This window comes from Leiobunum rupestre, chromosome 1 (genome assembly GCF_980474605.1).
Source record: "Leiobunum rupestre chromosome 1, qqLeiRupe1.1.hap1, whole genome shotgun sequence".
Lineage (NCBI taxonomy): Eukaryota > Metazoa > Arthropoda > Arachnida > Opiliones > Sclerosomatidae > Leiobunum > Leiobunum rupestre.
In genome coordinates this window covers 85,571,776-85,592,658 of record NC_143384.1, presented here as the reverse complement: position 1 = coordinate 85,592,658, position 20,883 = coordinate 85,571,776, and the positions used below count along the sequence as shown (strand labels likewise).

Below are 20,883 nucleotides of genomic sequence, written 5' to 3'. Positions count from 1 at the left end.
ACTTAGGACTCAGTTAACTCACAGTGGCCGCCAAAGCGTAGTTTCAATTCGGGAGTCAGCAAAAAGGCTGTCGGGTAAACTACTTCTCGGAACGAAAATTTGGGAAGGTGGGAATCAGCTAGGTTAGGCTAGACTAATACTCAAGGCAACATCTTAGGCCTAAGTTACCAAATTACTTTTAAAGCCATTAATTCAGGTTGCCGGCTTACAATGCGTCTGAGGGTGGAGGCAAGCCCTTCATGCCACGTAATGTAATAATCGCAAAAACGTACTTCAGGCGGAAACTTGGGTCAGAGCGCTGTAGGGTTAAATTTTGGAACTCTTTACGAGGAGAATTTAGGAAAGGAATTGAGGGTTTCGGGTATCAACTCGTAGTAGATACCTACTGCATGCTGAAACTTGGCTCAGAGCGCTGTAGGTTACCTCTCGAAATCACCCCTTCTTCGTTATCGAACTTTCGTTCGAATATTAGAGAGTGCGAGCTTCTCACAATAGAACTCAAAGCGCGTCTTCTGAGCCTCTCCCTCCTCGTGAACGGAAGTGATAAAAATTGACTCCTGTTGAGGAGAGGGATAAGAATTCGAAAGCGGAGGTCCCCTGTGCTCAATAGCTTCACGTGTTGTACAAATGTGTTTATTCATGTCAAAATAATAGAAAATTATAAGGTAATTTAAGTTTTTAATCTTATTTATAACATTTTATTGTTTTATAATTATAATTTTAAAAATTAAATTAAAAACATTTTCGGTTGCCAAGGAAAATCGAATGGGAAATTTCATATCTCATAGACGTCTACATTACGCCCGACTGGGAACAAATCGGAAATAAACACCTCGGGTACTCTCCCTTGTTAGTGGCACTCTGTGTTTTATAATAGCACATCATCTATAGAAGACGAAATTCCAAAAGAAAGCTTAGATAGCGTTACTTTTCGAGATTTATATAAAGAGATGAATACTTATCTCTATTTTATATTATTTTTGAGTTATCCATCTGTGCGTATAGCTATGATATTGTACAGTGTGAGTTTACCTTTATAAGGCGAGGGAGCCTCTCAACAGATTAGATAAGTCGTAAGAGAATGTTTGATCGGCAATCATCTAGTTTCTCATCGTTGCGCGCACTGACGAAGGAGTCGGTTATTTTTAATGGCGTAGTTTTCTATTAGGTAATAATATGAAAGACAAATGATCTCCAAAGTAATTTTAAACAGTTAGTTTCAAGGTAAGTGGAAATGTCCATTTCTTAGCGCAGAGTTGGAATTTGTGTGAAGATCAATGTCAATTAGCCTATTTCGCTTAAGTGTTGATTGTAACAACTTTTCCACTAACTGCCTGCGGTGGCCACTAATGCCAAGCGTTATCATTAAGGTAATACTCTACACTACGAGGCTTAAAACTAAGAATAGGCGGATAAGGTAACTTTCAAAGTTGTCATACCAAGAGTGGGTTTAAATTATTTAACTACAAATTATTAGTTGTTATTCACATAATCAAAATTATAACACTTCATAAAACAATTAATTGAGTTACTAAAGTTATGGACATTACTACTATTTATCCGCGAGCATTTCCCCAAAATAACATGCACATCCTACCAAAACATATGGTGGAAGGCCTCTGATAAGCAGGGCTTCCACATTTGATATCTAAAATTTTCCTCTTGCGATAATTTCATCAAACGAAAAATCCCCATTTTCCCGTTTTTGACTTGGAAATTCCCATTTTTTATCCCTCGCTATATTTTGAAGCTTTTAATACTAATTTATATAGATATTCCTTTTGGTTCTGAAAATAATTCCAAATGTTTTATTTAATACAAAATTATTTACATTGGAATAATTTTGTAAAAATATATTCTCGAAAGTCGCAAATGGATATGAAATTGTGACTATCATTACTAGGAACGTATTAAAATTATTTCTTACATCTATCCATGGACTATATATACAATTAGAGTAAACTAGAACATTCAATATTACCCGAAAAGCTAAAAATTCCTTTTTTTCCCATGCAAAGAACAGTTTTCCCTCATTTTTTCCCGCGAAAGGCCATATTCCCTCATTTTTCCTCTTTTCCCTCTTAAATTACATTAATCCCTTTTAGCGTTTAGGAAGGTTTAAAAATCCCGGAAAAGGGAAAAATTCCCCGCATGTGGAAGCATTACTAATAAGTTGGGTCTGACAAAGCAGCGCGTAATATCAACCAAACCGGATAGAGGTTGCTAGGCGTCGCGTTGTAAGTATTTGCATATGCAACATAATCACTCATTAGTGTGCCAGAAAGAACTTTTTCGCAATTAGACCTTATTGCAAAGATAGGACGTAATTGAGGTCACTTCCCAGTCGATGACGGTTTAATCGCCATCAACACTAGTTCTGGCGGGGAGGGAAGGAAGTTAAAACCAGTTTTACGCAACGTTAGTCCGTATTTTCTCATTTAAATTTTTAATACAGAGATGTTAAACAGAGGCATACTTATGTTACAGAGTGTTTTTCTTGCTTATAGTAATTTAGGTCTACACATCATTTATGCTACCGCTCAACCTCAGTGGCAGGGCTGTTCTGCCACTTTTGGGTAGTTGTACTACTAAAAAGGTGTCAGTCTCAAACTCAAGACTCACAGTATCTTTTAAGACACATTTAAGATACTTTCACTACAAATCTAAGATACTTTCACTACAAATGTAAGATACTTTCACTACAAATGTAAGATACTTTCACTACAAATGTAAGATACTTTCACTACAAATGTAAAATACCTTCACTAAAAATGTAAGAAACTTAACTTTTACTTTAAAATTATTGATGGGAGAGACATGGTCAAAAACAACAACACGGGCAAACCAATAAAATACTTTTACAGCCCCCCGTATTGGTAAACTTAACCTTGTTATTTATTTAACTCTTTCTCGTAAGGCCTAACTAGAACATCATTGACAAGTGATGTTTTGACGTGACTCGCAACCGCTACCTAATACCATTTTAAAACGAAGCTCTTTTTAAACCAAATTAAATTTCGATATAACAATAAACTTTTCATTACTACAGCCGGTTTCAAATGCCTGACGAAAAAGGGTATCGTTCTGTCTATCACAAATGGTCGTATAAGACATCATAGAAGATAGAGAGAGACCAATGACGCTAACGGCAAAATAAGAAAGCCCTGTACATTAGCCTTTAAACAATTTGGTAATAATTAAGTAAAAGCTATTTAGGGCCGCAGGGTGGCCCAAGTTATCTAAATAATCCGCGTTCCCTCTGCCATGGAAATATACGAAAGAGAAACCATAACAGCTGCCACAAACTTATAGAATTAAATTAAAATCCTGGAAGATATTGCTCTTTCAATAAGTTATCTCAGCCATAATTATCTTTCTCATGCTCCTATACTTTTAGTTTCTTTTAAAATACCTTTCGTTGCGTTTGAATGCTGGCCGTTCTCTCTGACGATTGTTATATTCTCAATTGGCGCCCGAGAAGGTGCCCCCAGGCACTGTAGCAGAGTCGTCCCCAAATTGGTTTAGAAGGCTAGTGCGCATAGTCTCTATTCCCCGACCCAGTCTTGCCCTCAGTCCGATAGGTTCAACCCTCTCTCTCACCCCCTTTGTTTTGGCGCTCTGTTATAAGCCGCCCGTTCCCAAATGTTAGTCCCATAAAGTTCCTTATCTTTACGATTCATTTTGATCTCATATTTCAAAAATTGAGAATGCCATAAAACCAGTAATGTGTAAAATAAATATCGGTATCGATGCTTTCATGTGGGAAGTAATTTGATTAAATTGCTTTAAGATATCGAATGTTTTAAAGTTAAAGATGTTATTTATGGTCTCTGACCTTGGATCTTGCGCGTCGTGTACGGGACTTGACGACAACCTGTAATGTGTAAAATATAGCATCGGTATCTATGCTTTCATGTTTAAAATATTTTTGTTATAATGCTTTTAAAAATTGAATCTGTCCAAGTTAAATATGTTATTTATGGTCTCTTACCTTGGATCTTGTGAGTGGGTGCAATTTAAATATGGACGCCAATAGGTTATTGATTCCAAGTGACGCTATTATCCGAAACGGATGAAAAAGGTCACGTGCCCCTGTGGTTAAAACCAAAAGACAGTGGTTTTTGGGGAATCTTCTCTCAGAGCTCTCAGCCCTAGTGAGACTGAGCTCGTGTGGTCAAAGCAAAAAAGTTCTTTTCTCCAATTTTTTTCGTTAACAATTCCTCTTTATCAATACTCCGGTTCGCGATGACGTGATCCCACGAACATAACCCCAGGATGACCACTTTGCTGGACTTTGCTTAATCACTTAAGTATCATTTTAATATCTTAACATTTTAAGGTGATTCGTTTCTACTTCAACACTAACCACCAACTATGGTGAACAGTTTGTGAAGAATTTTATTCAACTGGTACTAAGGTACCATAAATTTTAAATGGCCTTCGGGCGTAGAACATTGTTAATGTAAATAAAGTAATTGACCCTTTTGTTCCACTTTCTAAGAAAAGGATTAATTATCTTTTCAATAAGCCTCTGGCACTAAACCTCTGGTTTATATTTGAAATAGACCTTCGGTCTACCTTTTAATTTAGTGTTTGTTAATTTTATCAAGGCCTTTGCGCCATTTCTTGCGTTGTATAAAATTACAGTAAAATTCTTGAAATCAATATTAAACTTATCCACATGTGGCAATTCTCAATGAATAAATAGATGATTAGCTTAGAATTTAAGCCGAAACATTAATGAGCCAATGATCAGTATAAATCTCGCTAACCCCAATAGTGACAGTTATGCGAGTGTCTGGGGCAAAAATAATTTGTTAATGGGATCTGTGCAAATTTCAGTTCACATTTAAATAATAACTATTATTATTTAAATGTGAACTGAAATTTTTTATTAATTATTTGTTTTTATTTCTAATCACGCGAAGCACGTCTCCCCAGTCTAATTAATTTCAGTTGTTGGAACAATGTGGAAGACAAGAGATTGTATTATATCCGCTAGTTAAGCGTTCCACGAAAACCCGAAGTTGAGGGAAAATTTTCAGATGCTATATCTCTTCAACCGTTGGTCGTAGCGACGTGACAATGACACTTCTCCAATATGAATCGATAATTCTGAATCCGAAAATGCAAGTTTCAGGGGCGTAACACCAATATTGTAAAAGTTGTCGAAAACGATATTTGCGATTTCCCGCCAAAATATGACCATTTCGAGACAGTGACCCAGTCCATTCGACATAGCGACAAAAATTAATTATAGTCATAATTGGTTTAATATTTGTAACTTTTTCACGTTTTGAGCAATTTCAAAATAAGTGCCAGAATTTCGACATGCTAAAACTTATTTAACAGAGTGTACTTGTGAAATATCCAGTAAGCGTTAGCTTTTATAATTAATCCAAGGTTCCAGCAACGTCATTTGGTTACCGAATAGGGAGGCTAACACTATTCTTAATGTGATCTGTCTTTTTATTCTATTTGAACAATATAAAGTTCAAAGGTTACTACATGGATTTACATTTATATTATATTATTATTATTTAATATTTAAATTAAACATGTTATTAATAATATAATATAAATATGAATTATATTTCTAATATATTATACAAAAAATTATAATTATTAATATTATAATATTTATTATAATTATGATTATTTGGATAATGTAATCTAAAACAAAATACGAAACTCAGTTTTAACTTAAAAATTTTTATGTTTAAAAAGCAAAGTTCATAAAATCATGCAAGTAAGGGTAAAAAGCCTTTGAGATCATCAATATCCCAAGTTAACAATATATGAAATGAAAAATTTATATCACAATATATCATTAATATCCCAAGTTAACAATTTATAAAATTAAAAATTAATATCACAAATTTTGATATCATAAAAAATTGACAGTTATCTGGTTTTATATCCAATAAGCTCGAACACAATTAGAAATTTCCAAACTATAATAACAAAAGGATTCCGGTTTATTTTAATTACTAAAGCTAGGAATTATCACAGTGTCAATTTTGTTTGAAATAATTTGTCTGTTAAAAATATTCTTTTTCTTTTTTTTTCACTCTTGGGTTTGCATTTTTTTCGTTTCATTTATGAAATTCATCCTTATTATGGTTCGAATTTTAATGCAGACAAAAACAAGTTCCTTTGGGTATTTGGATTGCTTTTTTAAAATAAAATCGGTCACAGCATTTACGATTCCCTTGTCTTTGCGAATCCAAATAGAATCCGCTTCATTCGTGTCATTGTACTTAAGAAATCGTTCCTCGGAAAAACGAACGTCATTCAAGAAATTAATGGACGGTTTAATGATTCCTCCATAGTTTAACCGCGGCACCCACGTTGGTGTGGCAAAGCAGTGTTCAAGTTCAGAATTACTTTGGCATTTTAGATGTAAGTTAGGAAATACTTTATAAAATATTTGGGCCACCCAACCCGCCAGATATTCAAGTCCACCTTCTTCGTAACCTGTAAGAGTTTCACTCGATTTAATGCTCAACGTTGCTTGTGTTTTAATCACCTTCTTGTTATAGTCCTTATTTGAAGAAAAACGGGTAGTTTTTCAAATCGTTGGTGGGCTTGGTTTATTTCCTACATCAATGATACGGTCATTGCTTACTTCAAATACATTATCTATATATTCGCTAATTTCAATATCATCTTCGGAATTTTTGAAAATATTGGTTACAAAATATTCATCTCGTGATTTGGCTATGGTATTCGTATTTGTCGGTACGATACCAGGGTGGTTTCCTAAAATGATCATTCGAATTCTATAGAGAGCATCAAGGGGAGTTGGATGATCATCCAGGCCTCCTATTTTACGAAACTGAGAAAATAAATTCTCGAGACAGTCTTGATTTAGACGATGTGTTAGGATGTTTTTTATCCCATATTTGTTTCTTAAGTGGTTGTATAGATTTAACATAGAACCGATGGAAATTATGATGCCTGTTTGAAAAACTTGTGTTATATTTTTCTTCAGAGGTAGAGAGTGCTTCATTACGTTTGCCATTTTTATTAATAATTCAGTTTTCTCGTCAAGGTTTGTCCAAAATCAACGTTTTGTAATGAAAGAAACATTTTTAGCGTAGTAGTTCATGGTGTCAAACTACTGATTGACAGTTTCAATGAAGTATTCTGTTCTTATTCGCCCAAATTCATTTTTTAACAGATATAGCAACGGTGTGCGACATCAAATCCGTAGCCATTCTTACATTTTGGCGTTGAGTACCGTTACATTCCAAGTGGAGTTTTGTGATTTTGTGGCAGGTTCGAAGTTCATTTTGATCTTGTTTAAATAAGAAAATGACAGATTATTTTGTTATCAGTTTTCCATAATAATAAAAGCCATTATCGAGAAACCAAATTCGAATCAGTTTCCATAAATGAGGAGCATCAGCGATGCAATAAATTGGTAATAATTTTAATTTTGAAACACCTTACGCTTATTGATGAATATTATAGAGAGAAAACACGTTCATATGCGCGAGTTAAAATTTATTTATATACCAATAAAATAGAAACAGCCGACTAGTTTCGACACAACATTGTGTAGTTGTCAAGAAGTGTGGCGAAACCGTTCTTACACAATATGTAAAAGAGATAAAAAAACGAAATATAAAAAGGGGGATTATTCAAATCAGACCATATTTAATAAATTGGTTCTTCAGGATTGACCAAGTTATTTCCAGAGCCCTTGATTTCCCGCAACCATGTCATCCAAGATAAACTGGCTGCTTCCAACTCGAAAACAATGCTCGAACCATTTTGGCCTGTAACTGACTATGCTCTCCCATGACCTGGTCATTTTTTAATCATATTCTAATACTGACATCACTTTAGCTTCGTCAAATGTTAAAATGACTAATTTCTCTATAATTGACATTTGTGCTCCATTGTTTTTCATAATGTTAAAAACGTTCTTAAGAGGCTCAGGCCTGAAATTCAACCTGGACACACCGTTCCAGCGTTGAAATGTGTGTTAGAGGAATATTACGCTCTTGACGAAGATGTATGTAAGCTCTCTTGCTAAGATACCGTAAAGCAAACGCTCTTGCCATAACTTCATCCTCTCATTTAACTTTTTGGCACTCTTTAATGTTTAAGTTGACATCTCTTCTCAACTTCCGTAATTCAATAACTAGATTTGAATTATTGCACAACAACGTGCGTATCATTTTGCCCTTCTTCGTAAGTCTGTTGATTAAGTTCTTGGCTTTTGTGGAATTTGCTTTACGCGCTAAGAGGAGTTTCTAATTTTTGCCCAAAATTTCTTTAAAATTGCACTGACATTTTATCTTAATAGGTTTAAGAGTAGAATATGAACTACATATACGCGATAAGAGGAGTTGGACTCTTCACAATCACAGTTGCAGTTAATACCGGAATCTTCTGACTTAATATGAGATTCCGCATTTAACTATTTCTAACTTCTTCCGTTATTTGGTTTTGGAGGATTTTTAGAGGCGAGCACCGTTTTGAGGTTTCGTTAATCATTAATCTTGACTGCAGCTTTTTACTTAACGGAGAGGTTATCTTAGGTTTAATATTCAAAATTAATATTACACTTTTCATATTCTTGGTGTACTTTGAAAATGACAGTAAGATAAACTGGACATGAAACAACTTTCTGGAGTTGTTAACGGAGAATTGATAGTTTTCTCAACTAGGTTTTCTCTATCAATAAAAGGATCTACTTTTAACAGGTGTTAAAATGTTTTAACTATGGCTATCATCTAGCATTAAGGAAGGAACTGAATTCTTCTTCGTGTTTTTTTTTGGGTTTTGAGTTTAGAACTTCAGCTTTTAAATCAGTACCAAAGTCTTCTCTTTTGAAATGAATAGAACAAATTTTGGATGAACCTTTTCTGATTTGATCTTTTCCATCCAAATAGTTTAAATATCAGATTTTACAGGAAATCTGTGATAAGAAATGTCGAAATGTTTTTGCTTTTGTTTGAACATCCATTTACTGCGCAATTGTACCCAGACATTTTAAAAACCTGTAATTTAAAACTATAAATATTTATTTGAATATCAACTAGGATAATTTTTGAATAATTGAATCTGTACTTACTTTTAAGCCTTGCCACATTTCAATTCCAGGAAAACGGCGCCGTCCGCCGCGCCAGCGACTACTCCGTAGAAACAATTCGGAGGGGCTTTATTCACGATTCTCTCTCAATTCTGTAACCCAATGACCACCAATGAGGCGCGCGCTGTCTCTACCAACCATACCGAAACCCACGGATTTACGTTTTGAAAATTAAATCGTTTTATAACCGCTAATATTATCCATAAATAAATAGCTAATCGAAATTTTTTTGAATCTGTTCCGCCGAGCTGTATGCTTAGCAGCAGAAACTCTAACAGCTAAGTGAACTTCTCGCATTTCCTGCTAGGTCTCTCGGTTCTTACTAAAAAGGCTAATTGATCTTCTTAAAAATTCGAATTGCGCTGAGCAATACCGGTTGGTCGCATTTTTATCCACCAAGCTTTTAATGAACTGGTTTTTGTTTAATAGGCATGGATGACTCAGTTGTGGGGCTAGATGGTGACGTGGAATTTCCAAAAACAACTGGACCCTATCCGGCAACAAACGAAGAGCGGAGGTCTCCATTGATTGGGGCGATCCGCGACCAGAAGGACCTGGAATCGGTGCGACGCTTAATCGAAAAGGGGGCCGACGTTAACGAAACTTTGGTTTGCCAATCGTATTACCCTGATAGTATTCGTCAGTGGAATCTAAAGACCCCGTCTCAGAAACTCTTCCGCGTTTGTACGCCTTTGCACTACGCTTTATCGTGGACTGATGCCAAAATTGCCGAAATATTAATTAACGCTGGCGCTGATGTGAATGTGACCGATGATAATGGTTTCACTCCTCTGCACGTGGCGTCGGCGAAACACTGCGCCATCATTACGCTTCTGATTGAAAATGAAAAATCAAACATATTCCAACGGCCTTTAGGGATGGATATTTCGATTCAAAATGCAGAAATCGCCGAAAAATTAATTAACGTAGGCGCTGATGTGAATGCGGCCGATAATGAAGGTCGCACCCCTTTGCACTTTGTTCCGGAGCGCTTCTGTGAGCTTACGAGGCTACTTATTAAAAAAGGTGCTGACGTGAATGCTACTTCGAATGACGGGTTGACCCCGCTGCTTAACGCTTTAATAAAGAATAATCTTGAAGCCGCCACAATGTTAATAATGGCGGGTGCTGATGTTAATGCTTCCGATAGTAATGGTATCACTCCTCTGTACTTGAGTTGGAATATTAACGCGCAAACTATAAAGCAACTCGTCAAAAACGGTGCTAAAGTGAATGCAATTGACGGTAAAGGCAAAACACAGCTACACAAAGCTGTAAAAAGGGGCAATATTGAAAAAGCCGAACTATTAATAAACGCTGGCGCTGATGTTAATGCAACCGATAATAATGGTTTAACTGCTTTGCACGTTGCGTCACAGGATGGCTCTGATATGATAAGGAGACTTATTGAAAAGGGCCTTAATGTGGATGCTATTACGAAAGATGGATCGACTCCGCTTCATCTGGCTTCAATCGATGATACTGTCCGTTCGTTAGTTATAGCTGGGGCTAGCGTCAATGCCACTGACCACCGCGGCTCTACTCCACTGCATACAATTGCGCAAAGTAACAGTTGGGGATGGGGCTTCTCTTCTAATTTTACGTTAATAGTAAATCTTTTTATGGAGAAAGGAGCCGATATTAACCAAAGAGACAAAGACGGTCAAACCGCACTGCACGTGGCGTGTCGGGAAATGTTTCCCGAAAAGGTACAAGCTTTATTAGACCACGGTGGCACCGTTAATGCTGCTACCAATACAAAAGACACCCCTTTACATTTCGCCACAAAATCAACTAAAAAATTTGACGGTTTGAAAGCAATTGAGATGCTGCTACAGAACGGCGCGGACATTAAAGTGCTGAATTCGGATGGCCGTACTCCACTGGACAACGCCCAATTAAATGATAATTGTAAAACAATTACCACCTTAATCGTGTCCTTTAAATTTAAACAAGCTGTAATAGAAGGAGACGGGGAGTTACTTGAATGGCTCATTGTTCAAGGAATGAAGTATCGTGAAATCGACTGGATTTTGCAGACGCAAAAACATTTCTATTTGCAATGCGCCGCTACGAATGGCCACGAACACATCATCGAAAGGTTGTTTAAAATCGGGGCGACAGTTAACTCGTTAGATCCCTTGGGGTTCACGGCACTTCATTTGGCTTGTAGAAATGGTCATCTCAACAGTGTCCAATTACTGCTTGAGCGTGGAGCTTCCCTCAAAACGCGAAATAGTCGAGGTCAGTCGCCACTGGATTTAGCCAAAATCGAAGGTCACCAAAATATAATCGAGTTATTTGAGTTCGTTGAATGGTTGCAGTCGCATAAAGACATAGGAGCCTTCATTTCGTCTTTCCTACCTCGAATTACTACCGATAAAAACTATTTCCAAAAGACGATTGACGATCTCAGTCAACAGTTAGCCGAGAAAGAAATAGAATGCGCCCTCTTGCGACGAGAACAAGAAACTGTCGCCTTGCAAACCAAAGATTTGTTGGAAATTGACCGGCCGGATGACACTAGGAATTTGGAAAGTAAACCTAACGCGGAAACTTTAATCCAGAATACTGACAAGATAGATGTGTTGCATTCGCAGATGAAACTAATTGTGGCAGCCATTGGAGAGCTCTAGTCGGCGAAATTTACTCTGAAGACGGACGAGCAGGAAACTGTGTCGCACAAATCTTTTTTGACCACGTCATTTAAATCATTCACGGACAATCTTAAAAATAAATCTTGCCTTTTGGAAGCCGTTACTGCCGGTGACGAGGGACTGGTGGTGCGTTTACTCAAGAAGAATCCAGACTTGAACATGAGAGACAACGACAAGCAGACGCCGTTGTTCCTAGCTTGCAAATACAACCGACATGACATCGTACGTCTGCTGATTAGCCGAGGCGCAAACGTTAACGCCTTCAACAAAGAAAATGCCACACCACTTTATGTGGCTTCTGAAAACGGGTACGCCGTTTTGGTCGACTATCTGTTGGAGAACGAAGCTAACGTTAATAGTTCGACGATGAATGGCGCCACTCCGCTGTTAATCGCCACTGAAAACGGCCACGTTTTAGTCGTGGAAGCCCTGTTGAAGAGCGGGGCGCTCATGAACGCGTCCAAGAAGGGGGGTTACAGTCCCTTGTATATGGCGGCCAAATACGACCGAAGGGAAGTGGTCCAAACACTCCTGGAGCACGGCGCGGACGTCAACGCCGCATCGGACAAAGAGATCAGTCCTTTGCATCGCGCGGCTATGGAAGGCCACCGGGAAGTGGTGGAATTGCTTTTGGAGTACGGAGCAAATGAGGACGCCTTGAACGCCAAGCTGGACACTGCGGATGTGTCCGCCAAGCGATACGGTCATTCTGAAGTCGTTGATTTAATTGAATCTTGGAGAAGCTCATCCCAACCAGAGCGACAGCGTTTAGCAAAAGAGAACCGGCAGAGACGGAGAGAGAGAAAGGAAAGCTCTTTGCGAGTATCGATGTCCCGTACTTGCTTGAACTCACCAGTTCCTTATCAGCAAATGGCGGCTGAAACTTTGGGAGCGGAAGAACTTGGGAAAACGTTGGAACGGTTGATGACGGAAATTAACACTATTCCCGAAGAGGACGATAATTTAGAGACATCGGTATGCGACGCGAGTGCTGCTCAGACGCGAATTGACGCAGTGCCCTCGAAGGAGCATCGCGTGGTTGAACTCAAAAGGGAGTGGGTCGAAGGGAAAAATAATTACACGTTTTTTAATAACAGTGTCGTCAACTACGGTCAACTTCTCGGAACAATGACCGGGAACGTTGATACTGTTGTGCAAAATATTAAATGATGCGGACAAAGAATGGTCAACTTCTCGGAACAATGACCGGGAACGTTGATACTGTTGTGCAAAATATTAAATGATGCGAACAAAGAATATAAAAGTTTAGAAAAGTTTCAGTTAAGACGATTACACTAATAAACAAACTGGTATTCGTATTCAAAATTTTTTATAAAGGTTGAAGACCGAACTGGCCACTGTTTGCAAAGATAATAAGAATTTAGAACGCCAGGTTGAAAATACTTAAAAATAACAGTTATCGGTCACACCTTTAAAAATCAGAAACAATTTCATTACTTTGAGGCAAAATGTTCTACATTGTTTACCTACATATTGCCAAATGGAATGTATTTTAAATATGAGTAAATTTCATTAAACTATATACTAACGTCTTTGGTATTTCTGATTATTTGTTAGCATTTAATATTTACCAAAGTTTTAAGCTTAGAATCTTTTAACAATGCTTTCTTGAAATAAAAATAAATTAGACTTGAAATTTCATCCGACATAAACGACTTGGTAGGCCATTCAAACTCACGAAGAAAAATCAGTGTTAATTTATATACGATCTGTAGCGTTTGCTTATACATGTATATTCTTTAAAAAAGAGTTTCCAAGTTTTTTTGGCGAAGAGGAAGATATGATTACGACAATGGTCGAGATTTCGGCTATGGGTGACTTAAAATTTGGATTTTCAGTTCGAAAATATTTGGTTACCCACTGTAAAAAACCGCCTCTTAATTTAATTAAAATGTTTAAATCAAATGTCCTAAATAAATAAAAATAATAAAATGCAAGTGCAGAACTAAAATTGTATAATTTAGAATAAAATCCAAACATGTATAGATTCCAATTGCAAAAATATCTTAAAAACTTTCCAATGTAAAAATAATCCTCTAAAAAATGTCCATTGTCTTGTAACGTGTAGGCTCGGTTGTCGACGCGGGATTCTTGGTACCGGGGAAATGTATGGAACGCCGTTTCGGCCAAAATTACTGAAACTCTAGTTGTGTATTTCGGGGCGAGATGTTTATACATCGAGGCAAGATGTGGACTTCGTGGCGGGTGGTTTCCTACGTGGAAGTTCTTTCTGTAGTCAATCAATGCTATTTAAATTTCAATTTGATTCATTTGTCAGTAGTTTTTATACATTGTTGTTAGAGGGCCAAGCCATCGTGCGAACTTATAGCCCTCGCGTATACGTTTTTTCAAATACTAGATAAAAATTTAGATCTACAAACACAACATTTAAAAAATAAAATTCAAAAACGCGAAAATTAAATAATGAGGGGATAAGACTGATTTTTTCCTGCCCCCCCCCTTTTATTTTATTTTTGATCCCCGTTGTTTTGTAAACTAATTTTGTAAGCTTCATTTAACTTGTTACAACTGAAGACGGCGGGTTATGCGTGTTGTAACGTTTTGTATATTTTAATGTTCTTAAATGTTTTTGATATAAAAAGGCTTCAAAAGTCACTTGATGACTTAGGCCTAAGGTGGTGCCTTGGGTATTAGCCTAGCTGATTATTATTATTATATTAAATAGTCCTTGCATTATAGTGAAAGATGTTTGTAATTTAATAATGTACGTGATATAATGTATAATTAGCTAGGTTAATAAACAAGTCACTACCACAGCCAAAAGGCATCGTGTGACTTCTATCTTATAGGGCCTTTTAACCAATGGTCGGGTTATTATAGCCGCGTTATAAAGGGGTTTTGAAAGGTCAAGTTGTAAACTTAAGGTATACACTGGATTAACAGTTAATCTCAGAAAGTTTTTACGGGATTGAGTGCAGTGTTTTAAGAATACTTTTCCAGCTATTTTTTTCTCACACCCAAACGCACCCTATGTTATTCTCAAGCCGTCCGTTTTCCAAAATAACTCAATTTTAGAAAATGTTCAGGTAAATTGGTTTTCATGCTCTCGGTGATACGGGCTCTCACACTGAAAATAAATTAACGGCTTTATCCACTAGACTAAACCGCCGCTTTCATAAGGCCTTCTAAATACCCAAATACCAGGAGAAAATTGTAGGAAGTACGCTTTGAGTTGTAAAAGTCGACATATTTCCACGCAAAAATCGTTTTCCGAATAAAAATCCAAAGCGAAAAAAATAGTCAAGCTTTTGTTTTGTTTATACATGGTGATAAACGTCGAGACTAAAGGCTCCAATGCATATTTTAGTTGAGTGATAAAAAGGCAATATCCAGGGGAAAGCTAAGGTAAGTGTCACCCAGTGAGGAAATTTCGAGTGTCCCTTCTGCAAATTGAGCGAGCGAGCGAGTCGTTTCGCGATATATATATCCACCCAAAAACCATTCGGATAAAAATTGCAAGGTCCTTTTAAATAAAAACGTCACGTCCTATATTACTTTAGGCCATAAAAGTAGTGAAATCAAATAACGGGCAATATCTGTAATTATATTCCCATAAACTGGACTTATTTATCGACAAGTGATGTGCTCTGAAGTAATATGCTAGACCTTGCGCGTCCTAAGTGTTTTACTGAGTTAAAATCCTTTGTACAACCATTTATTAGCTTAGCTGTAACGATTCTAATGATAATTTACCAAGTTAATTAAAGAAAAAGGTCAATATAAGATAAAACGTTTTCTTAAGAATGTATAAAGAGTGAACAAATCATAAAATTTACAACATAGCGGATGAAAGGCAAGCATCAATATCAAGAATTAGTTCCTTAATCCGATGTAGATGGCAGCATTACCTAATCACGGGACCATTTCAACCTCCCGACTTTAAAGTTTTCTTTCGTTCTCACAAAACGTGGTCCGGCTTGTTTATTTTATTAATAGGTGCATATATTGTTTAGATCGAAATATATTATCTACTCTGTTTCGATTTACTCTTTTGAAATTGACAAATGACTGAAAGCAGACAAGTTGTTGACTGCAGTGACGTAATTACTGCAGTCAACAACTTGTCTGCTTTATTAAATTATGGTTTTAAGGTAAAAGAGTAAATTTAAACAAAGAAGATAATATATTTCGATCTAAACAATATATTTGATACACTTCGATTCTAATATTAGCCATTCTCTTTGAAATGTTTTATAGTTTTACAAAGGATTTTAACTCAGTAAAACACTTAGGACGCGCAAGGTCTAGCATATTACTTCAGAGCACATCACTTGTCGATAAATAAGTCCAGTTTATGACGTTTATAGGAATATAATTACAGATCTTGCCCGTTATTTGATTTCACTACTTTTATGGCCTAAAGTAATATAGGACGTGACGTTTTTGTTTAAAAGGACCTTGGAATTTTTAACCGAATGGTTTTTGGGTGGATTTTACGCCTTTTTGTTTATAACAATAGTAGTGAATTTATTATAATACCTTCAAACGTAACAAAGCGGAAATAATATTTATAAACCAAATTGGAAAGTGAACTTTCACCTATTTGGAATATTGAGAACTGCCTAGCTCTTTCGCCAACATTGTGTACGTTTCGATATTGTTTACGTTAATTTTTTGAAAACGTGACGTCATTTTGCTCTTTAATTCATTTTTTAATGTTAATAAATAAGCTTGTACGATTGTTATTAAACTTTACACGTTTTGAACTGTGTTTATTACTCATTGGCATCGTTTACCGCCCTCTGGTGGCACACTGCCCACCCTGACACTGGCGAGACACTTCGAACTCACTGCACCTCTTTCACTTAGAAACAACCTATAAATCAGTAGCATTCGAATGTTTAATCTATTTCCCTAGGACAAGATCTGTAATTATATTCCCATAAACGTCATAAACTGGACTTTTTTATCGACAAGCCCTATGGCGGACAACCCCCACCCTGACACTCGCAAGACTATTGTTATCGAACTCAGCGCCCCTTTTTACCTACAATCCACCTATAACTATGTTGCATACATAGTTTCCAAGTATATCCGTCATAGCGGGCATTTTAACCTTTAAGACTTTTTCACCTAGAATCAACCATTAAACCTTTTGCATTATTTTTTTTAATCGCTGGTCGCTCCGGTTTAGTACTTCTTATGTGTTTATTACTCCACGGTTTCGTTACCGACTCGCTGAACTGTACATTTGTCACTATAGCTTAAGAACTATACTAGATATGAACTTCTCCTTTGGCAGGACACAATGGGAGCTGAATCTAAAACTGTATACCAAATTTCATTTAAATCGATTCAGGAGTTTTTGCTGTAGGGCGGTCTGCGAGGAGAAGATGAAAGAAGAAGAGAAATTAAGCCTCGCTTTGCCCCATTACTACGAAACGATGGAATTCGTATATGTTTGTCGCGTGCCTGTAACCCTTCAAACGATACATCATTTGTTTTGATACGACCTATAGTTTTTGAGATACGAGGGGGTAAAATCGGCTTCATTCTGACTCGAGATAATATAGCAAGTGCCCGGGTAGGTGCTCTACTCTACCGGACCTTGCATAGGGACTACCGTCCCTTTTGATTTTCAAATGGATGTAAAGTATGGATTTATTGTGTCGTCAAAAGGCTGAAACGGCAGTCCGTCAGAGCCTTTAGGCTGTAACGAGTGAAGCGTGCGCTGTTAAAGTTAGGTTAAGTTGAAATGCGCCAGCGTTAATACTTGGGTTAGGCAACAGTGTTACGGGAAATTAACTTTAGTTACGTTGTCATAAGTAACATATTACCCCTAAGTATAGCACTTGTAGCCTTGCTCATACATTTTTTTCTTACTACATCCTTTCTTCACCAAAGATGAATCAGAAAAACGACTATCAACTCTGTAACCAGGAATATTCATATTCTTTGCAATTTTCATTTTTCTATTGGCTATCGAAAAGAAGTCAGAGTTTAAATTCAGCCAATCACAAAAAATTATGAGGAAAGAATTCAAACTAACAAAATGGCCGCGATGGAAGACGGCTTTAACCTATCGCTCTCGAAAAGTTATCCCAGAAGTGTAAAAATGTTATTTCTTAAATTTTATTTTATCAATTTATTTTTATATTCAACGCAGCGGACCAAACTATGCAATCAAACAGGTAGAAAAACAAGTATATACAATATATAATAGTAAAATCCTGGAAGAAATTATAATAAAATATTCGTAAATGAAATGAGAAACCTATTTACATTAAATTGCAACAAACTGTAAGCTCCCTTCCCCTCGCTCTAGGAAACTAAAATTTGTGAATTGTAAATGGATTAATGAACGGTGTATTCAATGTTTTTTTGAGTATATTTATTCGGGGTAAAGATTTTAGGGTGTACGTACTTAATTATTCAGTGGCCATCTTTAAAACGGATATTATTTATTTCAAGTTTTTGAGCGGGAAATATTGTTTAGCATGTGGTTAGAGTCAATACGTTAATGACTTCTTAACAGTACACATTTGTAGGGGGGAAAGTTTGTATCGTGTTATAACCTGTCAAGCATGGTCATCTTTATAGTTGAAGTGTCCCACCAGGGGTGTGTCAATGGGTTCAAGGTAACAAGTTGTCCCTATATGGTTCGTTAATGATTAAAAGATTAAAGCGCCATCTACCTCGCTTTTTACGGTTATTGTTTTGAGGTTTCATTGAAAGGGGTCTTCCATAAAGATTGCTTTACTGGCGATTATAAATAGTTTATCTGAATTGTTTGTTTGTCAATCGTGCAATGCTGCCATTTTTCGCCACTAGGTATAAACTCTGGTATCTATGGATAGTTTCATTCGGGTACATTTTCCTGTTACCTAAAACAGTTACTTGAGAAGTCACCACTAATACGGGCACCCTTTTAACAGTTTTTTAGGTTATTATTCGTGTTAATCTCACATAATACAATGTCTTTATGCACATAAAACGTATAAATTTTCTTTAAATGCAATAAAAATATCATTGCACGTATACATTGTAATGTTTAACATATTTGATATTACCGTACGATCAAACATATAATCTTTGGTCTGGTCTGATATAAAATATAGCAATCGAACATGTTTCAAATATTTAGTCACGAAATAAATTTTTTATTAATCAGAATTACGTTAACATCTTGGATACGGATATTTTTACGAATTTGTATATGTGAACACTTTCTGTTATAATTATAGTGAACAAATATCTCCCATGTTTTTAATGTAAACATCCTATATAAATATTATATATATATATTAATTGCTCGAATACGTCTTGGGATAATGGTGGGATATTAATGTTGGTGAACTAATAAATACATTAGTCTTTTTACTACCACAATTATTATTTCCAGAAGGGTGTATTTTTAAATTGAATGGTTTCTTTATTAAAAAGATTTTTATTGACCCTCAGCTATATAATTATTAAATAAAAAATGCTTTAATCAAAGCAGTTGGAAGGTTGATTTAAGGGGTAGTTGGGATCTATGAAGGCACAGATATTGGAAATGTTTTAGAATTAAAGAGTTATTTTTTGGAATTATTTTAAAAAGCAAAATATATTTCTAAAATAATTTCCATCGATTTCCCTCACCTTTTATAGATTTTAAAACCCTTTCCTTAAATTTGAGCCTAGAAACTGTAACAGTAAACTGAGAAAATTTTAAATTGTAAAGGAGTACGCGTGTTTAATTCAGAATTAAGTATATAAGTGGGCGGGATACTTCCGCCATGGGTGTCCCCACCCCTATCCCCACGTATCCCGCCGTTGGCGTGGCCGTTACACATATCTCACCCTAATTAATCAGTTATTGTGTGTGTGCTGGTGTCTAAGGCCTAGGGTCGACACCGATGTGTGCGAGTCTCAAACAAAAAAAAGCCCTGTACAGACGTTTGCTATGCTGTCGTAACTGGATTCTGCAGTTTTGTGTTTCAACTTTCAAACTACTACTCGGAAAATATTACAATCTTAATTAACATGCTGTTTTATATGTTAAATTAAAATTTTGTAAAAATACATAAGAAATTAAACGGTTAAAGGATTTTGCAACTTTCTATGTAAGCTAATTCTCTTAATGAATTTATAAAACAGACATGTACTAAATTATATCTATCCAAGTCTGCACTTATTATTTTAAACTTCTGGTTTAAAGTAGAATTAAACATCAGTATATAAATTTGGCATGCATCATGAAAATCTGAAGATCCTCACAAGTCAAGTACCCGCTGGTAGTAAAAAAGAGTAACATTTAGAGTAACATTAAAATGACAACATTTATTTCTAGAAAGGACTGATAAAATGTTCGCAGTTACACTGCAGTAGCCTGTATGAAATGTTAAAGGGACTTTCAAGAAAGACCGAGTGGAATTGAAATAAGTCATTCAGTCGTAACTTTGGGTTTACAATGTACGGAAACTGAATTACGAATTTTAAATTGACTAGAGGGTCTCTTGGAAGTCTTTTTAATAAAAGAAAATTCATGACTTATCTTTTCTAAGCTAAAGGACAAGACACATGGCTCTCCTTGCACTTGCATGCTCTCTCTATAGGAAGAGACTATCATCTGTTGTTCGTGAAAATAGAAGCTATAATTACATCCAAATTTCCTCTATTAACTTGAACAGTCTTGATTAAATTTATTGCAAATCCCTTTTATTGATGAAGTTTTTACTAGTTTAGTTTCTATAATGAGTTTCAGCAATTTGTAACAGTTTGAATCAAGCTAATCGTATCCTATTGAGGATGCAACACGATTAGGCTAAACCGTCACAACGTGTGGGTTTCGGCCAGGCAAGTTTTATATGTAAAAAGATATGACACGAAAGAATAAGTAAAATATATTTTAATAGATAAATTGAACAACGCTTTCTTATTTACTCACTAAGAAGTCCAAGCCTGTACGTTCACACATATCTTAGCGAAGAGGGTCTAATGAAACCGCGGAAAACAAAAGAAAGGTGACCTGCCCCAAGGCGAGGCAAAGAAACGAGAGAGAGATAACGCGTGGTGCGGGGGTATTTGTATCTGCTACGCGAGAGCGTAAACCCCTGGTGGCTGACGCCTGAATTATCAAACAATAAGATAAAAAAT

General features: G+C 36.2%; 1 protein-coding gene across 1 annotated transcript; it reads left to right on the top strand.

The window, feature by feature from the left end:
• The first annotated feature begins 1,136 nt into the window (after window positions 1–1,136).
• On the top strand, window positions 1,137–11,742 carry LOC149968642 (uncharacterized). The gene is made up of 2 exons (XM_090173152.1): window positions 1,137–1,224; window positions 9,536–11,742. Exon 2 carries the CDS (start codon window positions 9,538–9,540, stop codon window positions 11,740–11,742), a length of 2,205 nt encoding a protein of 734 aa, XP_090029278.1. The 5' UTR covers window positions 1,137–1,224; window positions 9,536–9,537.
• The last annotated feature ends 9,141 nt before the right edge of the window (window positions 11,743–20,883 follow it).